The following is a 16,628-nucleotide window of genomic DNA, read 5'->3' as shown; positions in this document are numbered from 1 at the left end:
TTTTTCTTTCTTTCAATATTATGTTTATAATATTACACATAATACACAAAACAGCTGTAGGAAGAACCCAACCTTGGGTTCAAGGACTTTGAAATAGCAGCTGGTTCTTATACCAAGCCTGAGAGGACTTAATTGCAGCATCAAATACTCATGCCTAGATTCCAGTATCTAGTGGGTTAACTATTTAATTAGGATGTTCACTTTAGTGAAATATAGCGAAGGAGAGTTCACATGTTGTGTGCTAGAATCGTTTGTATTCTAGGTGAAAATAATATGAATTGTATGCATTTGGTATCAGTATTCATGCAGGCCTTATCAGGCTAAAAAGCTTTTTGTTGCCAGCTGCTTATATAATGAATTACAGTGGAATCAGAACTGTGAATAAATGATAATACCTATACTGCCAGTACTAGTCATGGTACCAGTGCATGTATTATAAGTAAAATATATAGTGCCCTGCAGTATTTGTGTAACTACCATATTGTGACTAAAGATAAGAGGTATGAGAAGCTGTTGAGTTCATTCAGATGGGAGAATGGGTTGCAGCTGTGAATGTGCCAATTTGCTGCTAATTTCAAAAGTATTGCAATTCAGTCATGTGAACATGCCTGATAAGCTATCTGAGCTTCTTTGTTCAGAGTAATCGCTATAAACGTTATGAATACTTCATATTCTGACTTTGCCTAGATTTAGTATTATTTTAAAGCTCTATTTCCACTTAAACATTTAACTCTATTTTTCTGATCGAATATTTTTCCATAATTAGCCCCCAAAGATTGTATTTGATTAACTGAAAATAAGCATGAGCTTTATAAGCTATAAGTATAACCTTGATTTATAATGGAAAGAAGATATTTGCCACCCTTCAATCAAAGTTCAAATAATGAAATTTTGTTTCTTGGAAATAACCCAGAGAAGCAATGCCCACAAATTTCTGCATATTTATGAAATTCATACTTACACTGAAAGACATTATGCAAATTGCCCTAATACTAATTTCATGATTGTATACGTGGTGTTTCAAAATGAAGCAAAACAGCACAGTCACATATGAACTTTTATGACTAGTGGCACTTAATGTATGGACTGTACCTCCAAAAAAACATTGGTCTAATCCAAAGAATTTTGAGGAATTCATGTGTTTTCTGCTCATACTAGAAATTAATTTCTTGCCATCTAAATTATTTTGTAATTCTTTTCAGGCACTCCAGGAATCATCTCCTCACCATATGCAGGGGCTGCTGGCTTTGCCCCTGCCATTGGTTTTCCCCAGGCAGCAGGCAAGTTCTTTTTAATACGAGTAAAGCCTAACTTTGTAGCATTAGTGTTTTGTCTAGCTTTTTAAGAGAACGATTGTTGTGCTTACTGGTTTTGGAACCAAATAGTGGATAAAAAACCAGCACACTTCTAATGTTCTGTCCATGTATGCTATGAACATAGTATATTCATAGTACGTTTTTCAGTCTTTCTTGTCTCTGGTGAAAGAACTGAAAATATTAGGTCATTCATCTTTTTTTTAAGGACAGGGTGTTTTTGCTGTTTTTTAAATAAACTGTAAGTGAAGTTGTTTTGTACAAATGTTTACCTCACTCCAGAGTTTTGACTGCAGCCCTTATCACTACTCACCATTGGTTTTGTTGGCTAGGGCTGATGGGTGTTAATGCCAAACATCTGGAAGCTCACACACTGCCTGTCCGTAGTCTAACAGCTGTGAGATCCAATATCTTGTGTAACTCAGTGTACTGAAGGGAGTAGAGGTGGCACTTAAGATACATAGCAGTGTTTTCATTTTATGTACCATAGCTAACCAGTTTAATATGTGTTGCTGAACTCATTGAGGAGGAATACATTGCAATGCCTTTTCTTGGTTTCTAATGCCTTTGCTTAAAAATGCTTCATACTGAATTTGCGTTTCAGAATGATGGTTAAAAGTCGAAGAGCATTGCATTTAAAAAAAAATTTGTATCCAACTCTTGACTTTTTCAGGTTTGTCAGTCCAAGGTGTTCCCAGTGCACTTGGGCCTCTTGCAATCACCACCTCCACCATGACTGGGCGCATGGCTATCCCAGGGGTTCATGGAATGCCAGGAAATTCTGTTCTGCTTGTCAGCAATCTCAATCCTGATGTAAGGGTAATGTATGAAATAACAAGTTGTAGCTCAAACATAGTTGTCGATTAAGTGCATGGTATTTAGCAACATCTAAATTAAAATTAGATCACAGCCACTATCATCAGTAAAAAAAATATTTTAAATTACATATTGTGTTAGTACAGAGGAGATATGTCTGACACGTGTAACTTGTTTCAGTATACATGCTAGGAGAGTAGTTATTTTTTACATTTCCCTGCCTGCTTCAGGGTAATTCAGGTAGGGCTTGTTATTTCCTTTTAAATATTTATATATATAAAAAAACAACCTCTGTTGTGATTTTATACAGGCAATTACACCAGATGGACTCTTTATCCTGTTTGGTAAGTTACTTTTTCTGCAAAATACAACCCACACCATAATTTATTTTTGAGGAATGGCTGCTTCAAACTTTAATAGAAAGTATAGGACTTCTTGACACCTCTTGCCAAAACACCTCTTCCAAAACATGTGAAGTTTTTTTCACATGATTATTAATTGCGAGACTCTAGTATCGGAAACTATCAGCCTGTCTCCAAGTTAAACAGTTACTTACTTATTGAATATACCAGCATTTTCCTGGGATGGAATTCAAAGTGGATATGGGTGAAGCTGCAGATGTTAGTATTACATTTGGAAGATTCGTTGATGCTTGCATCATTTCCATTTGCTTTTAATGCAATCATTAGACATCATATGCAAGATACATATGTCTCTAATAAGTGGAGTTGTATAAAAGCTTATCTCCTAGTTGGTAAGGAGTGGAATATACATGAAAGGGGATACTTCATATAATTAGAAATTAGAGACATGTCTCACAAATTGATCTTACATATTCAAGTGCATTGTTGGATTCTAGTCTTCAGTTGCTTCTGTTAGCTTTGTTACATAGTCTGGTAGAGGGATTATGGAGATGGAATAGCACATGTGCAGACCACCCTACTTCTTCCTCCAGTGTCCCCACAATATATAGGAGTTTGATGTAATTCAGTGTTTAGCTTTCTGAAGTCATTCTCAGGTAGCAAGAGAGGTTAAGGCAGCCAGGAAAGTGGGAAGAAGCCCCCTTATCTTGGTTTTGGCATTCAGACAGGAAAGAGCTGTATTTCAGTTATGATAAAGGGGGCTCTTGGTATCTATCTATTTGGCTTTTGGATCCCCCCCCCCCCTTGCATATCACTTTATAGTAATTATAATATTTCAATCTCTGTCATAAGAACACTTATAGAGAAAGGGCCAAAAGTCACTAAGTTGTCTGATGTTTTAATAACTTTTTGAAAATGTTTTTGAACTGATTTTACATGTAATGTAATACAATTTCCTATATCTACTGTATGTGATGCTATGGTATTGTACATTAAAAACAAGAAATAAGTTATTAAATATTGAAACCACTCTGTGACTTTTGGCTCATAATATATGGTTGTGTGTGTATGTATACACACACACATTTATTTACTATATTTATATACCGTCTTTCTTACCCAGTGGGGATGCAAGGCATTTTACATGTTAATGGGAAAAATTCAATGCCATATAAATATAGAAAGAAAAAAACACATAATAACTAACACTAACATATAACTATAAATTAAATCATTAACACCATTAAACATAAGATATAAGCAACATTTAAACATTAAAACAAAGCATTAAAACATCCTAGTATAAATATTAAAATCACATGATGCAAAAATCATACACCATAGCCATTCTGATTGTCATTTTACATATTTCCTAATTATTCTTTGCACTGGATTATTTTGCTATATCACCACCAAAAGCCAGTATGGTTTAGAGATTTTGAATGTTGGACTAGGACACTGGGAGACAAAGGTATGAATCCTCTCTTGGCCGTGAAAATTTGGAGTAACCTGGAGTACGTCACACTCCCTCTGTTTTAAAGGAAGCCTGGGGCAAACCCCTTCTGAACAAATGCTGAGATAAACCCTGAGATAAGATCATTTTGGGCCGCCATAAGTCAGGGATTACTTGAAGGCATACAACAACATCAGCCTCCTAACCTATTGATATTTGGAGATATCCTTAGTATAACACTGACATGATATTCCTCTCTTAAATAAGATAACTTGAATGACCTTGCTGCACAGTATGCATAAAACATTGCTTTATTTTTGCAGGTGTTTATGGAGATGTCCATCGAGTAAAAATCATGTTTAATAAGAAGGAAAATGCCTTAGTCCAAATGGCAGATGCAACCCAAGCCCAACTAGGTATTGAACAAATGAACTTTATTATGCTCTCAGACTAGGAGTTTGAAATGTTAAAGCATTAAAGTCAGAGGTTTTTAAAGCATTAAAACCAGAAGTTCAAAACACTAAAAGCAGAAAGTCCAAGATATGCAACCATTGTAGTCAGCTTCATATTTGAAACATATCCACGACATATGCAATCTGCAGCATGGTTTGCACATGACGCTTGATTAAAATCTTTGAATACAGATATTAAAATATGTAGGTTAAAACATTATCTACTAAAATCTGCAATCTGACTCCTTAATTTTATCATTGCAGCACAAAATGTAGCCACTATTGATGTGATTCATAATTCGCTGTCCTCTTGTTATGTATTTCAAATAGTATTCATCCCTTCTGCCATGAGTCTTCTGTACAATAGAAATAATTAAAGCAGATTGAGTGTCCCTGTAGAAATGCAATGTGATCGGACACGTCTGGCAGTTTCCACTTCCCTCAGACTGCATGGGCATATTTGCTTATGGTAGTGGATGCGTGCAAACCTGCTCTGCAGTAGTGATGATGGCAGAATATTAAATCTGGCTGGGGTGAAGGATTTCCTGAATTTTGGAATATCAAGCTTGCATAAGTAACTCACTGAATAAACAACTTCATGCTATATTTTTGTTTACAAAATTTTATTGAATATTTCCAGATTTTTTCGAACAAGAGGGGAAAATGGAATAGTAAGTAAAAAGAGAAATAGGGAGGTTAGGGCTAATGGAGTTATTGTTAGCAGGTTAACTCCTTACAAACATCTAGTTTGTCGCCAGGGAAGAGGGAGGAGGCTGAGTGGATGGAGGGAAGGACATTATACAGAATTATAATTGTTACATCTAATTCTTCATCTCATGCTATTTTTAATTTCTGGATACCAGTTCATTTATACCAGATGGCCTTGCTGCTCCATGTCCCAGATACGTTGCTATATGACAGATTTGTCTTTGTCATATCCAAGGGTTATTAAAGTCTGAGGTGAAAACTCGGAGCCTCTCAGCTTCTCCTGCAACATAGCTTTCCATTTTGTCTGAAACTTGTCTGTTAAAATGAGAGGGGCAGGACAAAGAACCAAATTTCACCAATAGTGGATCTTAAGGACCCACACCCAGGCCTCAATTGAAATTTGCCCTAGCTAGGTATTAACTATGTCAGTAAGACATAATGTAATTCATAGTATGTACTGAATCTATTTTCAAATATATTATTTATTATTTATTTACAGTATTTATATTCTGCCTTTCTCGCCCAGCAGGGGACTCAGGGTGGATTACAATGCACATATACATGGCAAACATTCAATGCCATTAGACATACAACATATATAGACAGATGCAGAGGCAATATAACATTCCAGCTTCATGAGAGTATGCTCGATTCCGGCCACAGGGAGAGCTGCCGTTTCACCATCCACTTGTGACACCGAGTCCTTGATGGAGTACTTCCTCATTCTTACACATGCTGCTGGAAGGTTTTATGGTGCCGTAAATTAGTTAAATTAGCCTCCCCATACAAAGTGGTAGCAAAATTTCCTACTTGACAGATTCAACTTTGGGACTGCATAGGTCAATAGCAAGCTAGACTGTTAATAGTCGGGAGCTCACTCAGACTCGTGCTGGCTTTGGACCAGCACGAGTCTCTTGTAGCAGAAAATGGAGGAAGAAAGGAATATGGCAACACCTTTAAGATTAACTTGTCTTTGTTTTAGCATGAGTTTTTGTAGATATAAACCCACTTCCTCAGATGCAGTCCAGAGTAATACTGAGTTCTCAAGTATAAAGCTTATTTGTACAGTTATGACAAAGGGTTAGAATCCAGAAAGATTCAAATTGTGTCGCTTACCCTACATTTTCCAAGGGCTGGGCCTCACCTATTATATTCACTCCCGCAGCTATATAAATATGTTTCATACTTGAGTCATTAATACCATTTGCTATTGCATCCAAAGAAGATTTATAGCCACGAAAGCTCATGCTAAAATCAAAACCAGTTTGTCATAAAGGTGCTGCCACATTTTTTTCTTTATCTTTCTCCCTCACTTCTGTCAGTGTTGATCTATGGAAACAATAAATCTGTTTACCAAAAGACAGTTTCTGTGGGAACCTGAGAGTTTTGAACCCAGGGATCATATTGCATTCTTTTCTGGATCCTGTTACATTCCTTTTTTTTTCTCACCTTCCCTTATTCTTTTTATGTTGTAAAGTTACCGTGTTTATATTATGATTTCCTGTGATAGTTTTTTGCATACAATTAAAATTTGTATGACAACAGCTTATTTAAATCTTTCAGATTCACTGCTGTTTCCACTACATTGGATAGGGATTTTAATTCGAAAGAGGGCTAGTTTCATAAATGGTGCTTCATGTAGTTTACAGACATTAGCTGCTTAATGCTCCACATTGAATTTAAAATGTCTTCAGTGAAGATTACATGAGGAATTCATTGAAAATATAGTGAAAATCTGTAATTTTAGAGGACATGCATAGAGCAGTTGAGGGTGAAAGTAAACTGAAATTGGTGTATAATTCATTAGGTCATGACTTAGCATGGGTGTTTTAGAAGTATAGATTCAGTAGAGGAGCTGTTGCGTCTTCTCTCTCCAAGCCTTAATCTCTTGACTTAATTATTTTAGCCATGAATCACCTAAATGGACAAAAACTTTATGGAAAGATGCTGCGTGTTACACTTTCTAAGCATCAGACAGTACAACTTCCTCGTGAAGGACAGGAGGACCAAGGTCTGACGAAGGACTATAGTAATAGCCCTTTGCATCGCTTCAAGAAGCCTGGGTCAAAGAACTTCCAAAATATCTTCCCACCATCAGCCACCTTGCACCTCTCCAACATTCCGTAAGTATATTGATGTTCTGTAAGTAGTATATGATACTTTGCTCCCTAATCCAAAATAGAAATTAATCCCTCACCAGAATTAAAAATGCCATTTTACAACAGTTAACTGTTTGCCTCCCTTTATATGAAACTCAGTAGCTTGATGTAATGTCAGCCCTGCACATTGGCAACTGGACTAGAGATGCTTGAAATTATTATGATACTGATTAAGTCTGAATTGATGTTTTTATATGTGCATGCGTTTTATTGTATTTTATATTGTGTTCACTTTTTATGTTTGTTTTAGGCACTTTCTGCCATCTGTAAGCCTCCCCGAGTCTCTTCAGGGAGATGGTGGCAGGATATAAGAATAAAATTATTATTTGAAACACAACAAGATGAGTCCACAGCAAACAAGATCACTCTGCTGGCTGTTGTATTGAATCACACGTTGGACATTATTATTGTTATATTTGTGTTCTTAGTCTAATGTAAAGAGCCAACTTTTCCCACATCTAAAGCAAATTGTTTTTAGATATATTTTTTTGGATATTTTAAATTTAAATGTTTTTGTATCCTATATTCCTTATATAAATCTAGAAATTTTAGTTAAAAAATCAACTTAAAAACCTGTTTCAACATTCATGGGTACTGAACCTCAATGTTTATCAAGAAAAAGACCCCCCCCCCCTTTCAAGGTGGAGTATCAGAAGGCAAGAGCATAGTCTGAGTGGATCTAAAAGAATTTACCGTATATATTCGAGTATAATCCAACCCAAATGTAAGCTGAGGCATCTAATTTTTCCACAGAAAACTGGAAAAACATATTGTCCCGAGTATAAGCCTAGGGTGAGAAATGCAGCCGCTACTGGTAAATTTCAAAATAATAAATGTAATCAAAATAATAATAGAGTATAATAATAAATGTAATAATAATAATAATAATAATAATAATAATAATAATAATGACAAAAACAACAACAGAGTACAGTAATAAACAACCATGACTTGAGCATAAGTTGAGGGGGCCTTTTTCAGCTTGAAAAAAGGGCTGAAAAACGTGGCTTATACTCAAGTATATATGGTAACCCTCTCTATTCTCTGTACTACATGGCTCCTCGTGGCCTTTTGAATGGCTGGGCAGAGAAGTGTGAGCCAGGACCAACTGCCCCTGAAAACACAATTTCAGCTCTTGACTTATCAAGGGGTCATATCATTTTGGCTCCAAAACCTGCCCTGGATTTATAAATGAAGTTGACTTTACATCAGTAGTTCTCAACCTGTGGGTCCCCAGATGTTTTGGCGTACAACTCCCAGAAATCCCAGTCAGTTTACTAGCTGTTAGGATTTCTGAGAGTTGAAGGCCAAAACATCTGGGGTCCTACAGGTTGAGAACCACTGCTTTACATGAATATATAAATTTTTTATATTAAGAGTGGAGTGGATGGTGGTAAGTGCAGTCTTCCAAGGTTTTTTGAAGGCACAGTGGAGATCCTAGTTCCTGGCATTTGCTTGCCTCTGCTCTAGAATATAATAAGCCTTATCCATAAAACTGCAGGAAAAAAAGATATCCACAAAACTATTAAAGATTTGTTTCCAAAGACAAGGAGGTTTTGCTTTACTACAGAAACATAAAGTCTTATCATACCTTAAATAATTGTTGAATAAACTTTCATGATCTAGCATCCACATAATACATTTGATGGAGTGGATTTGGGTGTCTGAAAGCTGATGCAACAATACATTGATTAGTCTTGAACGGCTAAAGTACAATTCATTTTATGTGTGTGTGTGTTTAATCCGGCTATTTAACTGACCACAGGGAATTAATTATCTTTTACAGGCCTTCTGTCACAGTTGATGACCTAAAGAATCTTTTTGCTGAAACTGGGTGTATTGTGAAAGCCTTCAAATTCTTTCCGTGAGTTTCCACAGTAACTTATGAAAATTCAAATTATGCAGAGAAGTGATCAGTTTCATACTTGTAGGCAGGAAATGAAGAATAACAAGAAGTCAAAACAATTAGTCATGTAACAGCGAAATGTAATTATATGAATTCGCTCTTGTTTTTCTCATCTTTTCACTGCAAAAAAAAGGCAGAAGATGTACAATATAGCAGGAAGCATCTCTCAGGCTCTAGCAGACTCAAATCAAAGGAAGATCTGTTTTGTTTGGAGGCCATCCAACTAGTAATTGAGTTTCCCATCAATTTGTGTTTTCTGAGGTGTTATCAGGACAAGGGGTCAACATGACATGTGTACAAATAATAGGACTATATCATGCCAAATTTCTTGTTCTCCAAGTAGCCTTGTATTTCAGATAGTGTTTCAAATGTAATTTCATTAGGATTTGGAGAAGTAATGTGAATTAGATTGAACTATTTCCCTTTCACTTTTAGGAAAGATCGCAAAATGGCGCTCATCCAGTTGGGTTCTGTGGAAGAAGCAATCCAGGCTCTTATTGAGCTTCATAATCATGACCTTGGAGAAAACCATCACCTCAGAGTTTCCTTCTCCAAATCTACAATCTGACAATTCTGTGACCTTTTCCATTTTAAGACTTTTCTCACAATTCCCAGTGAAAATCATCTTCAGACAGAGACTGGAGTAGCCAAAACCAACGCTGCATCCTTCAAACAATGAAACTTGAGTGGTTCGAGTGTAATTCTATACACAGTAACAAATCAAGGGATGGTCTTTCCATATATTTTCCTGTTTGAGGGGCCGATAGCCCTTCACAATTTTTTTTCTTCTATAGTATTTAATAACAATTTCAGTAGAAGCCCCTCCTTTTCAAATGATTTCAGGAACATAATTTTATTGTTTATTCCAAAATAATGTTACACAACATTTCTGTGTCCCTTTAAATATCCGAAAAATGTTTTCAAAATCGACTTAGTAGATGGCCTTTCACACTACTTATATAGAATATTGTTTTTTGTGGTGAGGGGAGATTTCTTTGACCAATTAACTAACATGTTAATCAGCGCCTGTTTTGAAAAAATTGGAAGAAAGGCAGTGCCTTCTTTCTCCATGACGTGAAATAATAAAGTCCAAATATAAGATGTAATTGATATAGATGAATTGTCTTAATGTGATCCAAAGTGGTCACACTTTTAACTAGATATGAAATCATGGTGGGAGAGGTTACTAGCTTTTAGTACTATGAAATGATGTGTAATAAAATTTTGGAGAAAATGAAAAGAAAAGATATGTCCTGATTTCAAGTTTTGTACATTTATTTCAGAAAAAAATGTTTACACTCTTAAAGGAAAAAAAATTCAGGTCTGTCATATGGTTTGACAAATTTTTAGAAAGGTTATTTTTGGTAAAGTCTTGTTTAAAAATATATAAAATTAAACCTCAAGGGTTTTTTGTACCACTATAATCTCTAATACTTAAAATCAGAATTACTGTGTATTTACTTAATTTCTTATGTGCCTTATTATGTGCTTATAATGATACAATAGTTTAGAGTTTTATCTGAAATATCTTCGAAGTGTATTGTGGCTTGGTGAGGTTTCCCCCCCCCCCCCCCTTTGTCTTAGTTTTTAAACTGGTGATTTCAAGAAATGTTTTTAATAAGTAATCAAAACAGATTTTTGGTGCTTTGGTACAGGGATGGGGAGGTGGGGATTAAAGATAACTCGATGCACATCCTTATAGAGCTTTTCACAATATTTTGGAAGTTGCAGTTGAGTGATACCACTGTTGGGATCATAAGAATGTTCTTCAGTTTTTGAATGGTATCTGACCTGTTGAGCTATTGGCTCTCTGAGAATATTTTGCCTCAGGATTCCTTTTCACCCAACAGTACTGGGCTATACTAATTATAGACTGGCTTTCCTTAATAAATATCGTAACTTCAGTACCGAATGTTCACTCCTTTTTGGAGTGGAAGATGAGATGCAATCTTACTATTTTTGGTGAAATATAGTTACACACAGGTTATTTCTATGATTGTAATACAATGTTTTTAGAGATGTCTCAAAATGTTATGTCTACTGAAATTTTCCATTGTTTATAAGGGTGGTTATTCCTTTAAATTGTTTTGGAAATGGATGCAAAGACTTAAGAAATGAAATGGAGTGTAGCGTGCTTGTTGTTTTTGGGATTTTTAGCAAGTTGATTTGTTCTGTGAATACCAGCAGCTGCTTGGCAAAAAGAAAAAAAAACATTCCATAGCTTTAGATCTAGCTGGAAGTTCCTTTTACAAAGGTAACTTGTCATTTATTATTGCAACGCAAGCTTTCTGGTAACATCATTGTAGCATGATAGCATAGGCACTGAGACACTTGCTTCCTTCCATTTATATAGCTATATCTGGAAATTAGTCAGCTAAAAATCACCCTTGGGATACTTCATTAGCATGTGCATTTTGTTATATCACCAGATCAGTTTCTCTGTGTGGCATTGTGCTAGCGACCAGTAATAATTGACCCCCGTTTCGCAGTTCAGCATGCCTTCACAGCTGTTTCGAAATAACAATATAAACAAAAGCCTGGTGGTCCAAGACCTTTTCTCAGTTAAGCAAATGATCCAGCTGGTGCCCTACTGCTGGCATGGCACTTGATCTGAAATATATCTCTTTCGTTTCATTGATTTCAGTGGACCCTGGCTCCAAGTAAGCATGTTCAGGATGGCAGCCTACTTAAGCATTAGCGAAATAGCTTTTTGAATCAGAATCCCAATTAATATGCCTCCTCATTGCAACTTGCTAAGTTATCTGCTCACCATGCGTTTAATGCTGCTACAAAGGGGGATGTTATTGGAGTTGATGAATGTAACTGAAGCAGGAAAAAACCAAGTTCTGAGACTGAGCATTAGCATGTATAATATCAAGAAAAGAATGTGTGTGCATGTGTGTGTGCGTGTGCTGTGTGAAATACCGGATGTGTATATTGATACTCATTGCAGGCATTTAATTTATTGATTTAACTAATCTAAAATGCAACTTTGTAGTGTTAACAGAGAAATAAATGGTCAGCTGAACATGAAAAATAGCTTCACTTAGTCCCTAAGAGATATTTCTGTACTGCCTGCAGTCTGAGTTGTAGGGCATACAAATACAAATATGCTGGGAAACTTTGTTTGAAATTTTGTTTTGAATATTGTTGTGTGGTCTTGTCATAATCATATTCTATTCTGTATAAATCATCTTGGTTGTAGTGCATGTGTGTTCAGCATTTAGGGGTTGATCTTATTTTGCAAGTTTATATTTTTGTGAGGCACAAATGTGAGAAATGGCAGTACTCACTTTGTTTGCATTTAAAATAGTGATTCAGTTTGCAGCAATAGTTAGCTTGACTTTGTCATCAAATACTATAGAAGGCAAGTCTTTGAACTGGTATGAAGACAATAGCTAACTTGACCATTTGCTTGTCCTTTCATTCCTTTATTGCTGGACACACAGCTGTAGCAAGTGTCCTGCAAAAGCAAGGTGCTCTAAAAAGGTGTGGTTATTGAGTAACATCCATCTACCAATCTCCTTGTGAGGCGCCTTGGCATATAATAGCCAGTTTTCTAGTCTACTTGATCGTTCCTAGCATGCAGTTTGTCAAATTAGTCCTTTCTGTTCTCTCACCCATTGAGGATAAAATGGCTGAGATTTAGCACCGTGTGGCCCTTGTCATTACTTTGTGATACTGTTCAAGTTACAATCTCCTGTGTGTTAGGCATTTCTGTCTCCTGTTGAATTTGTGGTGTGTGTTAGGGCTTGATAATATTTTGGCTTCTAATCAAACTACAATATTATTTGCATATCATGCAGCTTTATTGAAGGTGCCTTTTTAGCATACTGGGTGAAAGTTTTCTTGAGTGAAGTTAAATAAAATGAAAGCTTCTACTCATCACAAGAGGGGATCTTTTTAAAGGAAATCAAAGAAACAATTTACATCACCACAGAATAAAAATGGCTTTGAAAATAACCAAGTCCCAAGCACCTCAGTGTTATGGAAGACCTAGTTTTAAGAATTATATTGACATGAATTTTGATCAAGTGGACACCTGCAGTTGCCTATCATTACTTACTTCTTGTGGCTAAGCCATAATAGCAGTCACTCTGAAAGACTCACTGCTGCTAGTTTTGAATACAAACTGGAATGAAAATCCAATTCGGGAACTGCTGAGTGTGTTTTCATGCAGGCATTGCTCAAACGTGGGAAAAGTGCAGCCCTGGAGCTGCCTGTGAGCCCAGGGCTTTCTTCCTTCACACACAGCGGTTTCCCCAACCTGGCCAGGCTCTCCTGTTTCTGGCCAAAGAAAAGATGAGTTTCTTATTCTGATAGCTTCCAGCAATAACATGTCAAATTTTAAATATACCAGAGCCATCCATCCTTCCTATTTAAAATTTTAAAATGTTTTCTAAAAAAGAGGTAGGTTTCGAGATAATTCAAATTTTATTTCATTTTTGCTGTGGTCGTGGTGGTCTACACTGTCTCTGGAGAATCCCACAAGTAGAAAACTTGCCCCCTGGCATACCATGGCTGTGTAGATCCTTCACAAATCATCATGTGTTGGACTCCTTGCTGTGAGGCCGTGTTGCTAAATTTGATGAAATGTGGAAATTGTAATCGGTAATGACAAAATTTCTGTGCACCGCTGATCAACAAAAGATCTTCTCCATAAGTTGATAAACATTCATTGTATGCCTTGACCAAACTTGGTTGCCTTTCGTGTCTCCCATCACATTGTGCTTGGAGAATATCTTGAGGGCTCTTTGTGCCTATATAATCCAGATGTAGCCTTGAGACTGTACCATGGAGTTGTTGTTATGAAATACAGGAGTAGCATGAATTTGACAAAGGACAAGCCCATCTCACCACCACAGAGTTCAGTAAGACCTCTTGGTCTTATTGGCGTGGTCTTCTGGGAATAATGAACCCGAGGCATGCCGTTTCAGTCTTCATCCTGTTAAGTGTTGTGTGTACTGCTATTTTCAAGGGAGGGGCTGAGAAGTTTAAACTGTTCTAAAGCCATTTTTTTGCCTTGACCTTTTTTGTGGGCTGGTAACGTTGACAAAAATTGCCAGTTTATCAAACATTTGTGCTGAAAACTATTCAGGTTGCACAGAGATTTTCTTGAAAAAAATCAACATCCTAATTGTCTTTGCAAAGAGATCTGTTATGTTGTATTTGAAACTGTTGTTTTTTGTTTGTTTGTTTTTTTATTTTCAAACAAATCTTCACAATTAGAAATTATTTGAAAAAATTGAAAATGTCTAAAATTTTCATTTCAGGGTTTATACAAAAGATAAAAATGGGACCAAAGTTTATGTGCCTTCAGTAGACGTGTAATTTTTTTGCTATCTCTTTCAGTCTTTAGACTCAATACTCTTGTTTGCAAGAAAATGTATTTATATAGTAAAATACCAAATGACCCATGAACTCTCCATATGTGCAGTCAGTCAGTTGCTGTTTCATTGGGTTTATTAACTTTTTTCTTCCTACCATTGTAACATGAATCATGCTGCACCATGCAAGAATTCAAGTTAAGCTCATCAATATCTGGGGTGTGGTTGCCACTTTAACCCTTAACTATAATAAAATACTGAGGGTCCTCATACACAGAGATCCTCCTTCATAAATGAAGGGCAAATGCTTTGACAGAACTTTGAATTCTTGGATCTATGTGCGGTATTTGGGGTTATAATGAAAAACAGCCAATTTACGTGCGTAGATTCATCTCTCAACCATTCTCTTTTCCCAATTCATTTTCCAGTTCCAGGAAACAATTCATCTTCGCAAAATACAAAGCAAATTGTTGCATCAGATTGTCACCTCATTGCAATGACCAAAGATTGTCTGCCCTGGTTTTACTGAGACATCTTGACAGTTTGCTTTTTCTTTCTCTCCCGCTTTCTCACTATTTTCCCACAAGACTCAATGTGAAGTGACCTTTTATATGAATGCTGGTGGTAAAAGGACTACTTTATGAAAAAATTAGATTTAAAAAAAATGTGAACCAAATGTAATGGCGTAAAGCAGGAGGATAGTGGATACTTAGTACTGTATTCAGAGTTTTAAAAAAGGTGCACACTTACAGGAGTCAGACATTCCCTAACTTTTCATGTGTTCATGAATCCCTTTTTAAGTTTGTAAAAATATTCATATAACACAAGAAAATGCTGTAAATATTTGTAACAACATTTTTTTACCTGGCAAAAAAAGGTTTTTGGGAACAAGTATAAAAATGGTTTTATATTTAAAGAAAACATCAATTGTCTTGTATATTTTGATAAGCAACAGTACCAGCTTTCATTTGTTAAACAGCTTGTGGCATTGGAGGGGGAAAAGGATTCCATGTTGTTGAGATGACTTGATGTTATAAATGCAAAGAAGTTGAAATATTAAAGAAACCTATTTTCTAACTGAGTAGTGCATGATTAATTTGAACTTCTGTATACTGCCGTATACTCCATTTCTTTTGAGTTTTGTGTATTTGCTGATTATTACTTGAGTACCTATACTTAACTCTTTTTCTAACAACTCTAGTTGTAGCATGCCTCTTAATAAATGTTATGACATCTGTACTCTCAAATTTTTCTGCGTTCTTGTCCATTACTTTGGATTTTCCCTCTAATTGTACAGCTAATGTCTGTCTTTTTATTTGTGTTTCTTTCTTCTATGAGCTCATCTACACTTGCTCTCTTTGGATTCAGTCTGGAGTCCTTGACAATCATTTTCATGGAACGTCCCTGTGATAAAAGTAACCTTCCTTATTTTTGAAAAGCTGGGAGAGTGACTTTGAGGTGGTTCAAATTTGTACAAAAATCCTCTTGAACACACAAATCATTACAATCCATATTGCACCCAAGTCTACTTAATATGCAACAGAGTAGATGTTTACACCATGTAATTAGAGTAGGAGTAGAAATAGTGTCGCTCCCTGATGTTGAACTACAGCTCCTCACACGCTGGCAAGAGCTGCTGGATGTAGAAGGCCAGCAGCATGAAGGACCACACAATTGTGATTCCTCAAACGCAAACCAAATAAAAATTTGATTTCAATATGATAATTTTCCTATTACAGTACCTCCTTCTCTGCCTCTCAGATCTCACACATGCGTGCCTGTACCACTTCACTGCAGTCCTCAGGAGCTAGATCTGAGAGGCAGAGAAGGAGGTACAGTAATAGGATACGAGGGCGGGCCAGACGGATGAAAGAGGCATGTTTTTCTGGACACAGCGCCGCTCTATCTGTTTTTTCCATGCCCTGGGTGTCCCGGACGCCTGCAGCTTGCTCTGCCCTTCACTTACACCTTCCCGGTGAGGCGCCCCCTCACCTCGTCATCGGAACTGCGTTAAGTCACTTCTTTCTACGAACTCTGATGAGTGGATTTTCTTCTACTGTACTTGTACAGCGCTGCTCTTGCTGCTTTCATACATTCCTCGCATATGGCGGGGATGCGACCACGGCCGTTTT

General features: G+C 36.5%; 1 protein-coding gene across 2 annotated transcripts in view; it reads left to right on the top strand.

The window, feature by feature from the left end:
* PTBP3 (polypyrimidine tract binding protein 3) overlaps positions 1-15,573 on the top strand; it is a 51,734-nt gene extending 36,161 nt beyond the window's left edge. For both annotated transcript variants that reach the window (XM_060762493.2, XM_060762494.2), the window contains 7 exons: positions 1,203-1,280; positions 1,987-2,126; positions 2,440-2,473; positions 4,268-4,360; positions 7,011-7,227; positions 9,050-9,127; positions 9,605-15,573. In XM_060762493.2, the coding sequence (XP_060618476.2) occupies positions 1,203-1,280; positions 1,987-2,126; positions 2,440-2,473; positions 4,268-4,360; positions 7,011-7,227; positions 9,050-9,127; positions 9,605-9,737 (773 nt within the window). In that variant the 3' untranslated portion in view covers positions 9,738-15,573. The remainder of the gene's footprint in view (positions 1-1,202; positions 1,281-1,986; positions 2,127-2,439; positions 2,474-4,267; positions 4,361-7,010; positions 7,228-9,049; positions 9,128-9,604) is intronic.
* The last annotated feature ends 1,055 nt before the right edge of the window (positions 15,574-16,628 follow it).

The sequence above is a fragment of the Anolis sagrei genome, chromosome 2 (assembly GCF_037176765.1).
Source record: "Anolis sagrei isolate rAnoSag1 chromosome 2, rAnoSag1.mat, whole genome shotgun sequence".
Classification (NCBI taxonomy): Eukaryota; Metazoa; Chordata; class Lepidosauria; order Squamata; family Dactyloidae; genus Anolis; species Anolis sagrei.
Note: the sequence above shows the minus strand (reverse complement) of the source record. Positions and strands in the feature narration are given on the sequence as shown.